General features: G+C 36.2%; 3 protein-coding genes across 3 annotated transcripts in view; 1 reads left to right on the top strand and 2 right to left on the bottom strand.

Annotated features, from left to right (window-relative positions):
• Positions 1-308, top strand: part of LOC108967063 (forkhead box protein I2-like) — a 1,792-nt gene extending 1,484 nt beyond the window's left edge. Inside the window, exon 2 of the mRNA XM_018930293.1 lies at positions 288-308. Coding sequence (XP_018785838.1) covers positions 288-308 — 21 coding nt within the window. The remainder of the gene's footprint in view (positions 1-287) is intronic.
• Positions 309-1,034: 726 nt separating this feature from the next.
• Positions 1,035-1,724, bottom strand: LOC108967056 (forkhead box protein D1-like). Its single transcript, XM_018930279.1, has one exon. The coding sequence runs from the start codon at positions 1,722-1,724 to the stop codon at positions 1,035-1,037; it is 690 nt and encodes a 229-aa protein (XP_018785824.1).
• An 8,467-nt stretch (positions 1,725-10,191) lies between these two features.
• LOC108967048 (forkhead box protein A4-A-like) lies at positions 10,192-10,911 on the bottom strand. The gene has a single exon (XM_018930267.1). The coding sequence runs from the start codon at positions 10,909-10,911 to the stop codon at positions 10,192-10,194; it is 720 nt and encodes a 239-aa protein (XP_018785812.1).
• Positions 10,912-16,924: the final 6,013 nt, after the last annotated feature.

The raw sequence follows: 16,924 nt of genomic DNA, 5'->3' as shown, positions 1-16,924 counted from the left end.
ACGCACTACTGAGGTGTACCGTATTAGACAGTTCCTTCAAACAAACTGGTTGACAGATCGCGCTCATATGTAGCAGGATATGATGTTATTTCGAAAAAATAAGTTAGATAGAAGTTAGTAGGACTGAACTTAGCAAAATACATTTTTTGAATTGCCAGAAGAATTTAATTACAATTTCCGGGTGCTTTGAAGAAGTAATAAGAAAGAGGCACATGAGACCAAAAATGCCTGTTCTTAGCTCAATTGGACCAATGTTAAAGTCAAATTATTCTTCTTTATTGGCTTAGATACCCCTCAAGCGGTTATAGGATAATTCTTCTCTGATAATGGTGTGTCTGTATGACAAAAAGGAATTGAATCGGACTTATACTTTCCCTGGCTTTCACATACCAAATATTAAGGGTTTCGAATTTCCGGGTGAATTTGTACTGCATATTTCGCCAATTTGTTAGTTAACTAAATAGAAATGAGGAAGCGTGACTTGCTCAAGTAGTGTATATRACTGGATAAATTTGAGCGAAAACTTTTCAAACATCCGTCTGACTTTACTCCATACAACTGGCTTTTTTGTATGTTCCATTCTAATTGTATGTGGTATAGGTAAATGATAAAATCTGGTCTATACTGCCCCAACTTCCACATACAAAGTATAATTCGGTCTTCCTTTTTCTAACAAACCTTTTGTGTCTGTCAGTATAGGAGTTGYAAATATGTAGAACATATACGTCTATACAAAATTGCTTTTATTTCGTTCTAAAACTTAAATTATTTCCCTGTCTTTGTTTCTTGCAAGTTGCAATAAATATATAAAATGTTCAGTTACCGCCGAACTTAGCAGTTTCTAACTTGCTTTAAACAAGTTTTTGCAAAATGACTTTTTTAACATACCATAAAYTCTGTAACACTTCATAAAGYTAAAAGCGAAAACCGCTATTTTTTWAATTATATCACATTTTATTWACTTAAAATATTACTWARMATTAKATTATAATACTKTAACTAATATTACACAGTACTTAGGTAAAGCACCTAAATTAAGTWGGAATWTGCTGGCCTGTTAAGAAWGCAATTTGCTGCTGGTGGAAGATCAGCYTTAGRTATGTTTCGTCGTAYAGCTGCTGRAGTTGTTGYTGTTGMAGTTGYARTAGTTGTTGTTGCAAWATATGYGCTTGTTGYTGATGGAACTGCCACACCTGCTGCTCATGCATTGCCCGCTGAGTGGCATCTATTTCTTGTGGCGTGGGGAAATAGACTGCGTTCGGCAACTCGGSATGCGTTACGCCATTAAGTAAAGGCCCAAATRCAGTTCCATTGYCAGCAATACAACCARCGGCCAATTCCGRACTCACTGTCCAATAGTTRCCACGTCCGGGRTCGCCCAAAGGTCGTGGTACCTTCAGGAAATGTRAGTTCGTGCTCAGTGTCTGTCTTATCTGATTCTGCCAGCCTTGCTCATCTTTTCGGTAGTAAGGAAAGTTTTCACTAATCCAGTTCTGTATAGCACTCAAAGTCAGTTTACCCTCAGGGCTGCTGCGAATCGCCATGGCCACCAATTCGCTATATGTATAGTTGGGACGATTTCCGCAGTTTCCTTCGTTAGACGACATCGATTCGTTTGGTGACATGGATGTATCAGATGGTGGTGGTGTTAGTGCTGTGTTGGTGCCATCTTCATTTGCTAATAAGTTACGAATCGAGAAGCTTGATTCTAGATGTTGGGCCATTGTGAATAACTGTTTGGAGACCTGAGTGGTTGTGAGCTAAATAAAATCTCAAGTGATATTCTGTGTGGAAGTCAAAAGGTGACTGATGACTTTTGCTTTACAAATTTTCCTTTTTATACCCTAAAGCATTTCTGTATTCCAAAGGATTGGGTTAACTTGGGTTGACTTTTGGCCAAAGTGCGGGAAGGAAATCAAGGTCACCAAAAGAGATCTAAGCTGACACAATAAAACCGAAGTAAAAAGTCCGACGTTCTRAAGTCTAGCAACGTAAGGACAATGTAATTTAAGAACAATAGAAGACAGATCTGCCAAAAAATATCTATAAAAGAATTTGGTAATATCTCAGGTAAAATAGCGACGCCGMCTTAGTTATTAGTATACTAAGTTCACCTATACTTTTAGTGTTCTGAATAACGGACAGGTAGACGAATGGCGCTTATCTCTAAGTAGTGGATGTTCGGTAGTTTTTGGGTGTGGTAAATGTTCAAGGTAACCTAGAGGTTATCCAGTAATATATACTTTTCAAAGCTACATGGTTGACCGACGAAATTCCCATGTGTAAAAGAGACTATGCTATTATAAAGGTACTTCTCTGCTGAGAAGAAAAGAGTTCACAGCTCAGACAATTAAGAAAATTTTCCTGCAGACGTCATTTAGAGCAGCATTGATCTTTTACCTGAAATAAGCTGGCTTTTGTTTTCARAATATATTGTTTGAAGATATTTTTTATCCTCTACTTATGAAGTATGGTATGSTATCTTAGAAYAAACRGCCWGTTTTTAAGGCCGCWSTKGTGGGCCRCATGGTGACCTTTTTTGCGTAATTTACTGGAATAACCTCCAACCTACCGCGTTTGGGAAATATTGCTCCGTGAACACAGAGCTGGCAGCAGGTGGTATGTTGTTAAAGAACTGAGCCTTGGTCATGGTATAATCCCCTGTGATAGAATGTGATGTGGTTGTTTTTAGTGACCCATTGTAGAATATCAAAAATATATTTCTTGTATAGCGTAACTTATGACTGATGTTTGAAAAAATAATTTTGAGTTACTATGTTTTCGTTTGTGTACCAGAAATCCCACATATTGTCCAAATATTCATGCAGTGTAAAATAACATTTTTTTTTTTTGGCCCAGAATTTTATTATGTCATGTAGTCAAGGCCATCGGAAAGTGTTATAGGTTATGCAAAACGCAATTACAGTAGCCGGACAACCGCACTGAAGTACAATGCGATCAAGGTCAAAACATCCCTGCCATAAAAGACGTGAAGCAGCTATTATTCGTTAGGGTATTATCCGCGGCAACCGTAAAATTATTGTACCCGAATGACTAAAAGAGTTTGAGAGCTATGTCTTTATAAGACATAATTTTATTGAAGCTCAGGTAAAATATAGTCGCTCAGTGAATAAAAATAACTGTTTAGTGGTTGGTTGGTGTTCTTGTTTTGTTGGGAGAAAAAGGTGGTGTGAGCTACGTGCCGGYCTTTGAACAGATTTCAAGTTTTATAACTCAGAGCTGGTATAAATGTTGCTATGAAGAGTAGCAACAAGAACGAAATTATATAAAAATAAGAGAAAAGATATTCACATTTGGTTCAAATGGATTCTGTTCTTTTTTTTTTTTGTGTTTTTTTACGCAGATAACTTGATACCGTTTACGATTTGAGCAAAATATTAGTCAAGTGTCCACCAATGACTAATTTTATACAATGCTATATTTTATTTCATGGCTCCRGCATTTTCTGCCTCARTGTGGCCTGATGTTGCCGCCAAACYACAATGCACACCAAATGGGGTAAAWCCACGRAGATTTGACCCTCCATTTAGCTAARAATGWGCATGGTCTAAGAAGACGATAAAGCTCTTAGAGCTTGGATAATTTACAAAAATCAATCAAAAAGRAAAGTAAACGAATCGTTGGAATAAATTAGATGTTAGTGTTGTTAACACGAGAGTAGTAAAATCTTTTAAAGATCGAAYAGGACAATTCGTAGTTAATAGATATAGAATTTGGAGGAGTATTTATAGTCAAAATTTTGGTCAGAGCTTTTAATGTCTCGTATACGAATAAATATATCTTAAGGGTGTGYGCTTCTTTGTATATAAATTTTAAACGAACGGAGGTGTTCTCTTATTAAATTTTATGCAGCCCGCAAAAAACAGGAATCATAACCTTTTACTTTCATCATACTTCTTAATTAAATCAGTGTTCTTCCCTGCTTTTCGGTCTTCTTAAATGCGGTAAGCAAATTGCAAGGTAAATGGACTTAAAGTTGCTGCCACAATGCTTTGTGGCACTGCAGCAAGTGTTGCGCATTTATATACGGTTTCCGTTCATTTTTCATTTGCATCATTTATCTCGCAATATCATTCAGAATTCATATGAACCGTTATGTGTAACTTAATCTGTGTGCTGCGGCAGAGACAAAAGCAAGTGCAAGCAAATAAATATAAAACAAAAATATTTTTTGTTTAATAACAATGATGTTATGCAAAGTGTGTGCCACGCAAGCGGAGTTGGGCCAAGCTTTGCATAAAATTTTAGGGCGCTTAGAGATTGTGTGGGCTTCAACTACCTTCATTTTTATACGAGAAGATTTGCTTTTGCAGATTAACCAAATTGTTAAGCCAGCAATATTTTTCTTTGTTCGTTTTTACTTAACGATTTAACTTGGAATTGAACTCAAGGCATTTGGCGCGTCACTCGAACGCATACACACTTTGTGAAGCCATGTGGCAGCTAACTTTTCGCACCAACACTCATACAAGTGCACTTTTGAATGGATATGGACGCCAGCAATACAATCCATTGTGAATTTAACCTTTTTTATGATTTCTTACGCGAAATAAGGTGGCGGAAGTGATGTCGTCCGCTGGTAACTGCTGTGTGCCAGCAGCAAGTGGCAGCTCCACACAGCATGTGTGCATATTTGCACSTGCCTGTATGTGTTTCGCAGGCATTGGAGCACGAATGATTCAATTCTCCGCGGAATGCTGATGCAAGTAGTATGAGCGCAAAAACGCTGAAGCGTGGCTGAGCAAAAGAAAACAGCGAGCAAGAAATTATTCCATGCAATATAACTTAGCAGTGGGAATTGGGAGGCGGCGAATATCGCAAACATTCATCACAGTAATCATTCGCGGCCCAACCTGAATGCAAGACGAATTTCATTCATTACACATATGTATGTGTGTATGTTTTTGATGCTGAGTCTGTAAATATATGCACGCTTTGGTGGCAGGCTGCGTCAAACAAATAATGTACAGCAGCTTGACTTTTGTACCTTTTGCTCCCTGGAAAATTGCAGCGTGTTGTAAAGTGTAAGGCGAATAAAATAATTGAAGTAAAGAAGTTTTAAGATCAATCAACACCAAACTTTAATGGTCAATGCAGACATGGTGAGAATAATTGTTGGTTAATAACGGAAAATATCTCTATAGTGTGACCCCTGTTGAAATATTGAACAGAATCGAGTTGGAAGAGAAAYGCAAAATTCAGTACTGGACTAAAACGAGCATGTCTGAAAAGTCTGAAATATAACCGTATTGCTAATGTTAACATATTTTTGAAATATTCTAAAAGCCCAACATCCTAACGTCTTCTACAATTTCGTCTATGTGGTTAACAGATATTAGTCATCAAAACCACTACCTTAAACATAATGCATTTCATTCAAAGTTTACTTTCCAATATTTAAAACCCTATCGTAGGTTCTTAGCTAGTTTAATCCCCTCTCAATTCAAGAAATCTTCACAGAAAAAAGTGCCAAAGCTGGAACTAAGAATATTCGAATAAACGAGCCTCACTTCTACCAACACGGCTGATTTTAATAAGAGAAGTAAAGCTTTTAAGACTTTTTTTTTTAATTTTATTAACTTTTAATACTATGACGTATATTATATTTCTTAAACTAATATCACAAACTATTTTGATATCTAGATTAGAAAGGAATTTGTGTTTGATTAACTTYATCGCACCGCTGCTGAAGATATTACTATAGCAATAAATAAATACTAGGTAAAGTATCACTTAAGCTGATATTTACTGAGCGTTTAGAAGCGCCATTTGTTGTTAGTGGTAACTAAATTGTTGATACACTTCCTCGTACTGCTGTTGAATCTGCTCTTGTTAGAGGACTATTAGTTGCTGATGCAGGGGTTGCTGGTGATATTGCTACCAGGCATGGAATAACAGTATCTCATGCGGTGTGGGGAAGTACACCGCATTTTGAGTCCTTRAGGATGCGGGTCACCATTCACCAGTGCTCCTTCTGGACTATTCGCTCAATAATTTCCACGCCGAGGATCATTTATAGGTCAACGAATTTAGCAAAAACAACAATCGTCCTCAGAGTCTGCTTTAACCTATTCTGCCAGCCATGCTCTTCTTTACGGTAGTAAGGGAAGTTTTCACAGATCCAGTGCTGTATAGCATCCAAAGTAAGTTTGCCTTCACGACTGCTATTCAAAATGTTGAGCCGAAAATTCGTTGGTGAGCTCTTGCTTTTATGTCTAGAGACTTAGCGACGAAGTGGAAATCAGATTTTCCTCTAAGTTTTTTAAAAAACTTAAATAACGGAAAATGAAACAAGCCAATGTGGACAACATTGCATGTAAAAAGATGACAGCGCACTTTACAAGCATTGAGGAGTACCTACAAAAAAAAAAAAAAAAAAAAAAAAAAAAAAAAAAAAAAAAAAAAAAAAAAAAAAAAACAGCATTTCCTCCTGTGTTTGTAAATTGAAGGAAACCGCTGTCAATTTTCTAGCCACCTGCAATTTTTCGTTTTTGCGCCAATACTATTTTCGATTTTGTTTTGCGGTTTAAATCGTTAAGCGGTGTTGCGGGTTCGACTGTTGCATAACAGTATTGTGCAGTAACACAGAGAAGTCGCCACCACCAGCCATTAAAATGGGGAATGCATTAGTGTGGCTTGCGATAAAATTGGAAATATGCAGACATGGAGAAATTCGCCGAGGTTACTCATACGCCATGGTTAGCAATGATGTTAACTACATACAAATATATTATGTTTGTGTGCGAAGTTTTCTGAATTGAAAATGGCATGACCATTCGTAATATAATTTAAATGCTTATTTTTGATTTATTTACCGTTATATGCATTGTGGCAAAGTGTGGTKACTTGTATGACCAACAAAGAAGAAACATGGATCTATGTATTCTTACTGAGAACACTTCCGTGAAAATTCCGAACTATGAAAAATTCACCTTTATAAATAAAAATAATTTGAGAGCTGCTGTTATAACCAGTATGAGTAAATAAAGGATGAATATGTGGTTACATATGTATGTAAAAGAGAATTTGGTATATACATATACAATATGTGTCTACATTTACAAAAACCATTCCTATACACTGTCAACCCATTTCAATTTAGCGACAGTCCTCTTCACTCTACAACTATCAGAGCTACAATTCAATTTCAATTTTATTTAATTTTAAAACGACCATACGAGTGCAATATTTAAATAAACCTCATATACCTATACTAATATTTATAATATATAACTGTATATTAATAAACGTAGTACTCACACACATGCGGCGGTTTCATTTATCAACCAGACTAGCCAAAATAATAAACACTTTCATATGAAACTCTAACTCGGTATGCATGTGTGTGACAACCTTTGCGCTGTCTACTCTCAAGTGCTTCAACTCACCAGCGGCAGGAGCTGCTGTTGTACRTGCTGTGGTTGTGTGTGTGTACTTTTGCCACCTAAATGGGCTTGACACTTCATAATTGAAACGTTTGCACAATCAGTAGTATGGACCAAATATTTTAGTGTTTTCTGCTGTTCATATTCAAACATAAGCTCACACAATGTATAAGCACACATTTGCATACTAAAATAACAGACATGCATAAACGCAAATGTGTGTATGCATGTGTGYGTGCGTGCATGTTTKTGTATGCGCATAAAATAATAAACATTCAACAACTGAAACACGCCACATATTGCCGTTGAACCCTTTTTATGCAGAGCCAACCCGAAAAGCTCATAATCCGCTTTGCTACACACACGCACACAGGCATGGGCACTGCTGTATATGTGTGTATACAAATGCCGAGGCATTTAGATGTGGTCGAGTAAATATTCATGTTAGGAGCAAAGACGATTTGACAAAACTTTTTGGGTTTCGCCAACAAAAATGGTTGCCTGCTTGTCCAACACTGCTTCTGTAAATAGTGTTGGTGTTGAGGCAAATACAGCGTGGCTCTATGTAAATGCCTGAAGACAGCCATATCTTTCACACGTATTTATAAAATTGTTACATAACTTGCTCTTGCTTTATTTTTATGAGAACACACACTTTACTTTACTTACATTTTTTGTTCAGATTGAACTTTTTAATTAAACAATATCTTAGGCCCGTCGCCTAATGTACTTAAGGTTTAAGGAAAATGAAATAAATTTGTACATACATACATATAGCTTAGATACATACATATATGAAGCTTGAAGGGGATTAATTTTGAATGTTAAGAATATCTATTTACACWTTCATAGAATATTCAAGATTAAGTCAGACCGATATGAATATATTTCAGTATATTCTTCTTCTTCTTGATTGSCGTWGTCACCGCTTACGCGAYTATAGCCGAGTTAACAACAGCGCRYCAGTCGTTTCTTCTTTCCGCTACGTGGCGCCAATTGGATATTCCAAGCGTAGCCAGGTCCTTCTCCACCTGGTCCTTTCAACGGAGTGGAGGTCTTCCTCTTCCTCTGCTTCGCACGGCRGGTACWGCGTCGAATACTTTCAGAGCTGGAGTGTTTTCKTCCATCCGGACAACATGACCCAGCCAGCGCTGCCGCTGTATTTTAATTCGCTGAACTATGTGAATGTCGCTCATCGTTCCATCGAATGCGATATTCGCTGTGGCCAACGCGCAAAGGACCATCAATCTCTCGCAGAACTGTAAGTATATTGTATCGATATTTAACAGGTTAATATATATGTACATATATATAAGACATACATATGTATGATAACAATATACTAAGCCAATATTGATACTGGATTGCAAATTTCGGTACTCCGAAAGTTTATAGATAGATAGATGAAAATATCGATTTTTGATTTTATTGATTTCGGGATCCCGAAAATTTCCGGGACAAATAAGGTTGCATAACATTATTTTCGTGTAACATTATAATTTCTTGCAATTATTGATTTCGGGATCCCGAAAATTTCCGGAACAAATATGGTTGCATAACATGATTTTCGTATTTCTATGAATTTTTTTTGCAATTTTTAATTTCGGGATCCCGAAAATTTTCGGGACCCATAAGGTGGTATAATATGATTTCAAATTACCTTGATAATTTTCTTCTTTTTTCATTTATATAATTCGAGATTCCAGAACTTGTTACGGATTGACTCCATCGGGACACATCCATATCTATAACATATTTACAAACATCATTAGGCATATAAATTCCTTTTGTTCCGGTAGCTTAATGTAGGCTGCTCTGATTAGTTTATCTGCTTCAGAGTTACCAATAATATCTCTGTGTGCTAGAACATTGCACGTTTATTGTCTAAAAGCACGTTAGATCCACTAAGAGATCAACGCATTTCTCCACTATCTTCAACGAAACCAGAAGAGAGTTTAGTGATTTCAAAGACTTTTGGCTAATATTTACGAAYTCAGGTGGCCTTTTAAATTTTGGCAACCCAAGTGTTGCAAACTTGCAACTGACAACTTTATCGTAAAGTTTTTTTTTTTTGAAGTTTAATATACTCAGAACTTTTTGATATTCGGCTACTCGTGTTTTTTACAGTAGTTTGAAATATTACTCTCTGCCAAAAAACGAAATACGCGAAAGTCGTCTAAAATCAGTTGTTGCTGCGCAAACTGATATTCCAAAAACATCAGCTATAGAATATATCTATCTACAAACATCAGTCATCAACAGTACACATTTTTGCCCTCCGATTTTGTTCAGTTCAACATATCTGAATATATAATATAATATTCGCTAATTAGAATCGCCTTATGAGATTTTAACTATGTTCCTTTCCTCCAAAGGTTTTGTGAATTTGAGATTTTACAACGTCAAATATTTAAGTAAAATCTCCATAAAATATTTTGTTACCAAATCTAAGGGAACAAAAACCATATATTACCAAAGCTGAAGCTAAAGGTGTTCAATAAATTACAAAGAGGATAAAAGGGGTATGACTTCAATCAACACGGAGAATTAAAGTTTATAATATTTCTGTTTTTTTAATTTTATTAACTTCGAATAATTATATTATTACTGTAATGCTTAAACTAATATTAATAAATATTTGGATGGTAAAATTAGATAAAGGTTTGCTTTTTTTACACTTAATTATATTGCTGTGAAAGATATTACTGGTGCAATTGCCGATGTAATAAGTTGTTGATGATTCGAAAASCGTCCTTGAACTTTCTTCCGATAGATAAAATACTACCTACGCTGATATTTGCTGATCCGTAAGAAAAGTAATTTGCCGTTTTTGAGATTCGAGYTGTTGATGCATTTCCTCGTATTGTTGTTGAAACTGCTGTTGCCGCAACGCCATGATCATCTGCTCTATGAGTTGGGCTTGTTCCAAGTGGTATTGGTACCAGGTTTCTTGCTCTTGTAGCGCCTGAACCAACATGGTCTGATGAGCTTCCTGCATTTCTTGTGGCGAGGGAAAGTACACCGCATTTGGAGCCTGAGGATACGAWACACCATTCACTATTGCCCCAATTACCGCCTCACTGCCATCAACCGGCTGCTGAGCCTGAAGTGCTCCCTCTTCTGGACTAATTGCCCAATAACATCCACGCCCAGGGTCATTTATAGGCCGACGAATTTTGCAAAAACAAGAGCTTGTACTCAGAGTCTGCTTYAACCTATTCTGCCAGCCATGCTCTTCTTTGCGATAGTAAGGGAACTTTTCACTGATCCAGTTCTGTATAGCATTCGAAGTAAGTTTGCCTTCAGTACTGCTACGKATTGCCATGGTTATCAACTCACTGTAKGAATAGTTGGGCCGACTGCCACAGTTGTCTTTGTCAGGCGACATCAGCTCGTTCCGTGACTTGGATCTATCAGATGGTGGTGGTGTTAGCGCTGGGTTAATACCGTCTTCGTTTGCTAATAAATTACGTATCGAAAAGTTTGATTCAAAATGTTGGGACATTGTGGATAACTGCTTAAAGAGCTGAGTGTATATAAGATAAGCTCTCCAGTGATATTCTGTGTGAAAACCAGAAGATGACTGATGATTTTCATTAAATGTTTTCCTTTTTATACCCTAAGTTATTTCAGTGTTGCAAAGAGTTTGTCTAACTCAAGGTGTCRAAATTGCGGTCTTAAAATCAAGGTCAAGAAAAAGGATTAAAATTAACGTAATTGCTATAAAGGGTCTTCAAAAAATCTGATGTCCTAAAGTATAGTATCTTAAGAACAATGAAGTACAAGAACAATAGAAAAGAGAAGCTCTCACCTGGAATATCTTTAGATATTTTAAACATAACAGGTAAAAGAGGTACGCTAATAAAGCTCATATTCAGCCGTACTTAAGTAACCTTTTTTTAATTGCTGCGAATAAAACGCAGCTATGGAACATGTTCAAGGCAACTAAGTTTAGCCGTTATCCAGTAATTTATTTTTCAAGGCGACGTCGTTAATTCATTAGTATCAAAAGTATAAAAGCTTCTTAGGATAAAATTAATATTTCAAGGTTAAACCTCAAATCTTGTTGTTTGCATTGGTTGGAGTTGATTTAAGTTTATCTGAGAAAAAGCATTGATTCTATATAATACTAGTTATATTTGAAATAAGTTTTCGTTTTTATCATTATTTATCGGTTTTTTTTTTATCAATTAATGCGTTATCTTTTCATGAAAAGTTTTTGAAAACTCAGTACAGTCGGCGCTCAATTACCCTAGAACAGAAGAGAAATTTGAAAGCACAGACAATATAAACTCATTTTCCAAGAAAATAGTTTGACTTAGCGTCGATCGTGTACCTGCAAGAGGGTTTGCATGAAATGCTCCGTACCATTTCTTTGGTTTCAAACYCTATTGTTTTACGATCTAGTTTTATGGCAGGTGTTAGACAAAGAAAAAAACATATTTCGCTTGTTTAATATGGACAAAAATTCGCCACCATATTGTGACCTTGCTGATGTAATGTTTGAGAACCAGTGATGACCTTGGTTTATAAGCACATTTGTAACGGTAATTTGATTTAATGAAGCGCTTTGCGTCACAGAAATGCAGTRAGTTTTGGCYTTTGYAAAGAATAATACAGRAGAATTTAATTTACTWMGCCCTGTTAAMACCACAATGACTTATCATTTGGATTAAAGAGTTTACCAATCCAGCACTAAAACCACCATTATCTAATAGATTTATRTTAACGACTAATTCGAAGACATCTAACGAAGAGAACTATAGAAGTCTGGTCAACTAAACATGTAGTGCGTTGGAGGAATTGTGAAGTGCGTAAGTTCTGAAGCAAAAAAATGGAATTAATTTTTTACGCGATTATTTCTCATAGCTTTCGTCATAGATTATCTCAGCAATAATGTATCGATGAGCGTAATTCATATAGGTGTAGAGTTACTGTATGATTAATTCTACTCTGATTTTGTTGTCTTTTATACATTACCGACCAAAGAAATATAGAAAAAAGTTCGAAAATCGTTATGGTGTTTCAAGAAAGCTCCATCGTCCTAATTTACATGTGGTCTGATTCAAAACAATTTGCTTCTGGGAGACCCTGTTTCAYCTTTGTAATGTATATATTTTTTTATGAATGTAGAATGTTTCTTTAAAAGTTGAGTTTTTTACAATAAATCTTGCTACTGATGTAAAAATTATTGGAAGATTTGTAATTAGTTCAATTGCGTCCGAAGAGCTTTAGAAATATTATGGACTCACTGAGTTTTTATTCGAAATTTCTTCAACCGGTGAGGTAGATTTCATGTATTATTAATGACTTAGCAGTATTTGTAAGGTTTGGATTCATATTTTGAAATTTTTTCAGTATGTTTATAAATATCTGGTCGAAGAGACATCACAACTTTTGCCCAGTTGAAGTAAATTCTATTCATAGATCTCACATAAAATGGCAGATATTTCAAAAGGACGCTCAGTACTCCGAGTTTACTTAAAAAAAAAAAAAAAATAAGGGAAAATACTGTGGAAAACTACTTATCTCTTGAATCCTGTCGTGAGCTGTGAAAAAATCGCTGCGTGACTTTGCCAGTTAGAGGCATGTGTAAACTAGGAAGGCGGTGARCTCGTGCCATCCACAGTCAATAGCGCTAGAACACGCAATCTAAATAAACAAGTATGTATGAAACGGACAACAACAACAAGTAATATATCTAGTAAAATAATTGTGACTTTAAGCCCAAACACAGCAAGCTGCGGCTTATCAGCCGCTAAAAGTCAAATTGCCGTCACCATTCAGCAAAACATTACTACGTTCAGCTATGTGGTGGAGTGGTAGCGAGGGTAATTAGGGTGCTGCTTAAGCGACACACTAACCAGCATTAATATATGTTACAACATGCGAGTTAAACGCACGCACATTTGTTGCATTTACTAAATGCTAACTGCTTACTATATTCTCAGTATGCCTGCGCACATTTTTATTGTCTGCCTTAGAGCCACATTAGTTATATTAGTTGTGCGGGTGATTGTGCGCTCGTTCTTATGTATTTATTATTATTTTACCACTTAAAGTTTACTACAGGGATTTGTTGGTTGTGGCCACAGCGCAGCACAAGCAAATAGCAAACTAAGCGAGTGAGCGTTAAATGTTTTGTTAGAAAAGTAATTGTTATGCGTTTATTTGTTGTTGTTTCTATAGCTCTTATAGTGTTATTGTTGCATGAATTATGTTGGCAGTCGTTGAATGTAACAGATGTGCACGTGTAGTTCTGGTGGATATAAATTTAAATAAAGTCAAGCATATGTGTGTGTAAACAGTAATGCGTTTTGTTGTTTTTGCAGTAAATATTATGCATGCGAAGTGCAAAATAAATAGCAGCACATTTCACGCAGAGTTCGCATATTTGTTCAACGCTATTCAGGTCAGTCGAGTTCATCGTTGCCAGTCGGATAAACATATTATATATAGTATGTATATTGTAACGCCAGCAAAGAGGATTGGATTGACTCGAAGTATGATGTTATTATAGAGAAGTCGGAAAACCTTCGYAATTCTTTTTTGACAGGAGTAGAAAATCACTATGTTGGGTATATGTGGGAAACAGTTTCTCTGACCCTCATAAACCGATACAACACCTTTTTTAGGAATACAACTTTAAAATATCGTATTAGTCGTTATATATATATATATAGTATTGCACAGTTAGGATGCGCCATACCCAATGAATAAGTTCCAAACTGATTATAAGATGTATTCCTACCATGCTGAAACGTCCTCCAATGATATGTGGCTGATCGACTCTGCCGCGTCCCGAACTATGTTTGGAACCTAGCAGCATAGCAAGATTCATCAAGCTACCTGGAACTTCGGAAATTTTTTTTTTTTGGATTTGGTTCGAATAATAAATAACATCAAGGAATCTGCATAAAAAACAGAAGCCATTTGGACAAAATTTGAATTTTTTTCTATTATTTTTATATTACGTCGATCTCGTGGGTACCATTTATAACAACATTTTTACCAGCTCTGAGTTATAAAACTTGAATTTTGCTAGTGGGGATAACAAACTCGGAGACCGTCATGTAGCTCACAAAGTTTTCTCCTCACAACAAAAAAGAACGTCTCTTTTCTACCACCCCACAGTTAGATTCCTTCACTACATTTCACTCRTCGCCTAATTTATACCTGAGCTTCAAGAAAGTTATGTCTTATAAATATTCTCAAACACCTTTGTTCATTCAATAATTACATTGTTGCAGGGATAATACTCTAACGAACAATAGCTACTTTCCGTCACTTAAGGCAGGGATGTTTTGACCTTCTTTGCATTGTGCTTCAGTGCGGTTTTCAGGCTACTGTAATTGCGGGTCACATCAGCTATAATACCTTTTGATGGCCTTGAATACATGACCATACTTTTCATGTAAGTTTTACGTAATATTCTACAATTCAGGAAAATCCCAATTTAGATTATATGAAAAAATTAGTCAATATGCGCCATTTAAGGTACACAAATGGAAATATGGTAATTCAASATATTGTTCATATCATCACTAATCAATCATACTATTTACTTCTATACAAGAAATATAATTGTGGGGATCTGCAATGGCTCACTAAAAACAACCCCATCCCATACTATGGCAGAAAAGCTCAGTTCTTTGCCAATACCAATTCTGGGTTCCTGGATCAATATATCCCACGCCCGCTAGGTATGCCGATTATTCCGGTAAATTACCAAGACAAGGTCACAATGTAGCACGCCACTGTGGCATCAAAACTGGAAGTGTTTGTACTGAGCTGAGCATACTTCACAAGTAGAGGATAAAAATATTTTAAAAGAATGCATTCTGCAAACAAAAGCTAGCTTATTTCACGTATAAGATCAATGCTACTCTAAATGACTTCTACAGAAAAGTGTTCTTGACTGTACTTCAAACTCCTTTATTCTCAAAGCTCATTAAACTAGTGCCTTTCAAAAAGCTTAGTCGCTTTTACGCAATAGTACTTCATTGGTCAACCTTGTCGCCTTGAAAAGTAAATCCACTACTTAGACGTAAGCGCCATTCGTTTACCTGTCCCTTATTCAGATCATTAAAAGAAAAGGTGAACTTAGTACTCTGATAATTGAATCGTAAGGTATTAACCCCGCAACAATATAATTATTGAAGGATCTAAGATGTTTGAGAATATTTATAAAACATAATAATATTAAAGTTATGAAACATAATAATTTAGTGAATGAATGTGACTGTGGGGTGCTAGGGATGCTCATACGAATTAAGATACGTTCTGTATTGTTGTAGCAATATTTGTATATATCGGAAAAGCCTTCAAGAGCATTTTAGTAAATTTGTGGTCTTKATTATGAAAATGAATTCTACCGTTTAAAAACTACTTTTGGGAGTTATCTTCAAACGTAATATGTCATTGCAGCTTTCTCGTGCAATTTCTGTTTCAAAAAGGCTCAAGAATAAAACTAGTATTATATATATTAGGGAAAAATAAGCTAACAACTCTTTCGAAAAAGGCTGTGTAATCTAATTATGTGGTTTTTGAAATGAAAATAGATTTTTTTGTCCYTAAACATGAAAATTGATCTGAGTTATTATAACATCTTAAGTAAGTATGATTTTTAGTCTTTCAGAGCATTTATAAAGAAATTTACTAAGTTTAATTTGTAATATGCTCCCAAAAAAGCTCTTATGTGTAACTGAAGGTTGCCCTTAATTACCGCAACATGACCTCCACCGCGGCAACATTTACAGTTCACATTTTCTTATGCAAATACCGCATAAACTTGGCATTTAAAATTGTCCAGACATGAATTATTAAAGTTGCAASCAACGAGCATAAGCAGCGAGCTAACTACCACAAAGTACCGCTACAAAATAAGCAAAGCGGCTTCGTCGGCTCCMACTCAATACGCTTATTATACGCGGCTGCTTGTGTCATCATTTTTCTTCGCTTTTACAGCACGTTGTTAAGGGTAAAAGTAAAGTGAGTATTATCCTGTTGTTGCTCCTCAAAAATATTTATTCTCTTTTCCACCTCTTTTTCTGTGTCTACGGTTTCGTCTCGCTACTCACGCTCTACTATAACAGCGAGGCGCACACAGCTTGAGTGGTATTTTAAATATTTAAAGTTGTCTGCTGATATCTTCTGCCGCTGTTGCGCGTCCATAGCTCTGTTTATATGGTATGTGCGTTCGTCATCACAGCCGCCGCCGTCGCCGACGTATTGACGGTTGTATATGTTTAAGCGCGGAAAGCGTAGCCTTCGTAATAACAAGTTTCCTGCGCGTACTCTTCCACTTAATACTAATAATGTGGTGCTCGCTCAGCGTCTTAATATCTCTCTACTCATTGGTCTACCGCATCGTGGGGGGCGAATTGAATGACGCGATACGCGTGTTTCTTACTTTCTTTCGTAGCTCAGTCTTCACGGAGGATTCTGCTGATTGCGGTGCTACACTGCTTCGTAAGATGCTATCGGTGAAATCCACTGACGAATTCTGCTGAATAAAT

The sequence above is a fragment of the Bactrocera latifrons genome, unplaced genomic scaffold, assembly GCF_001853355.1.
Source record: "Bactrocera latifrons isolate USDA-ARS-PBARC rearing strain unplaced genomic scaffold, ASM185335v1 scaffold_100, whole genome shotgun sequence".
Classification (NCBI taxonomy): domain Eukaryota; kingdom Metazoa; phylum Arthropoda; class Insecta; order Diptera; family Tephritidae; genus Bactrocera; species Bactrocera latifrons.
Note: the sequence above shows the minus strand (reverse complement) of the source record. Positions and strands in the feature narration are given on the sequence as shown.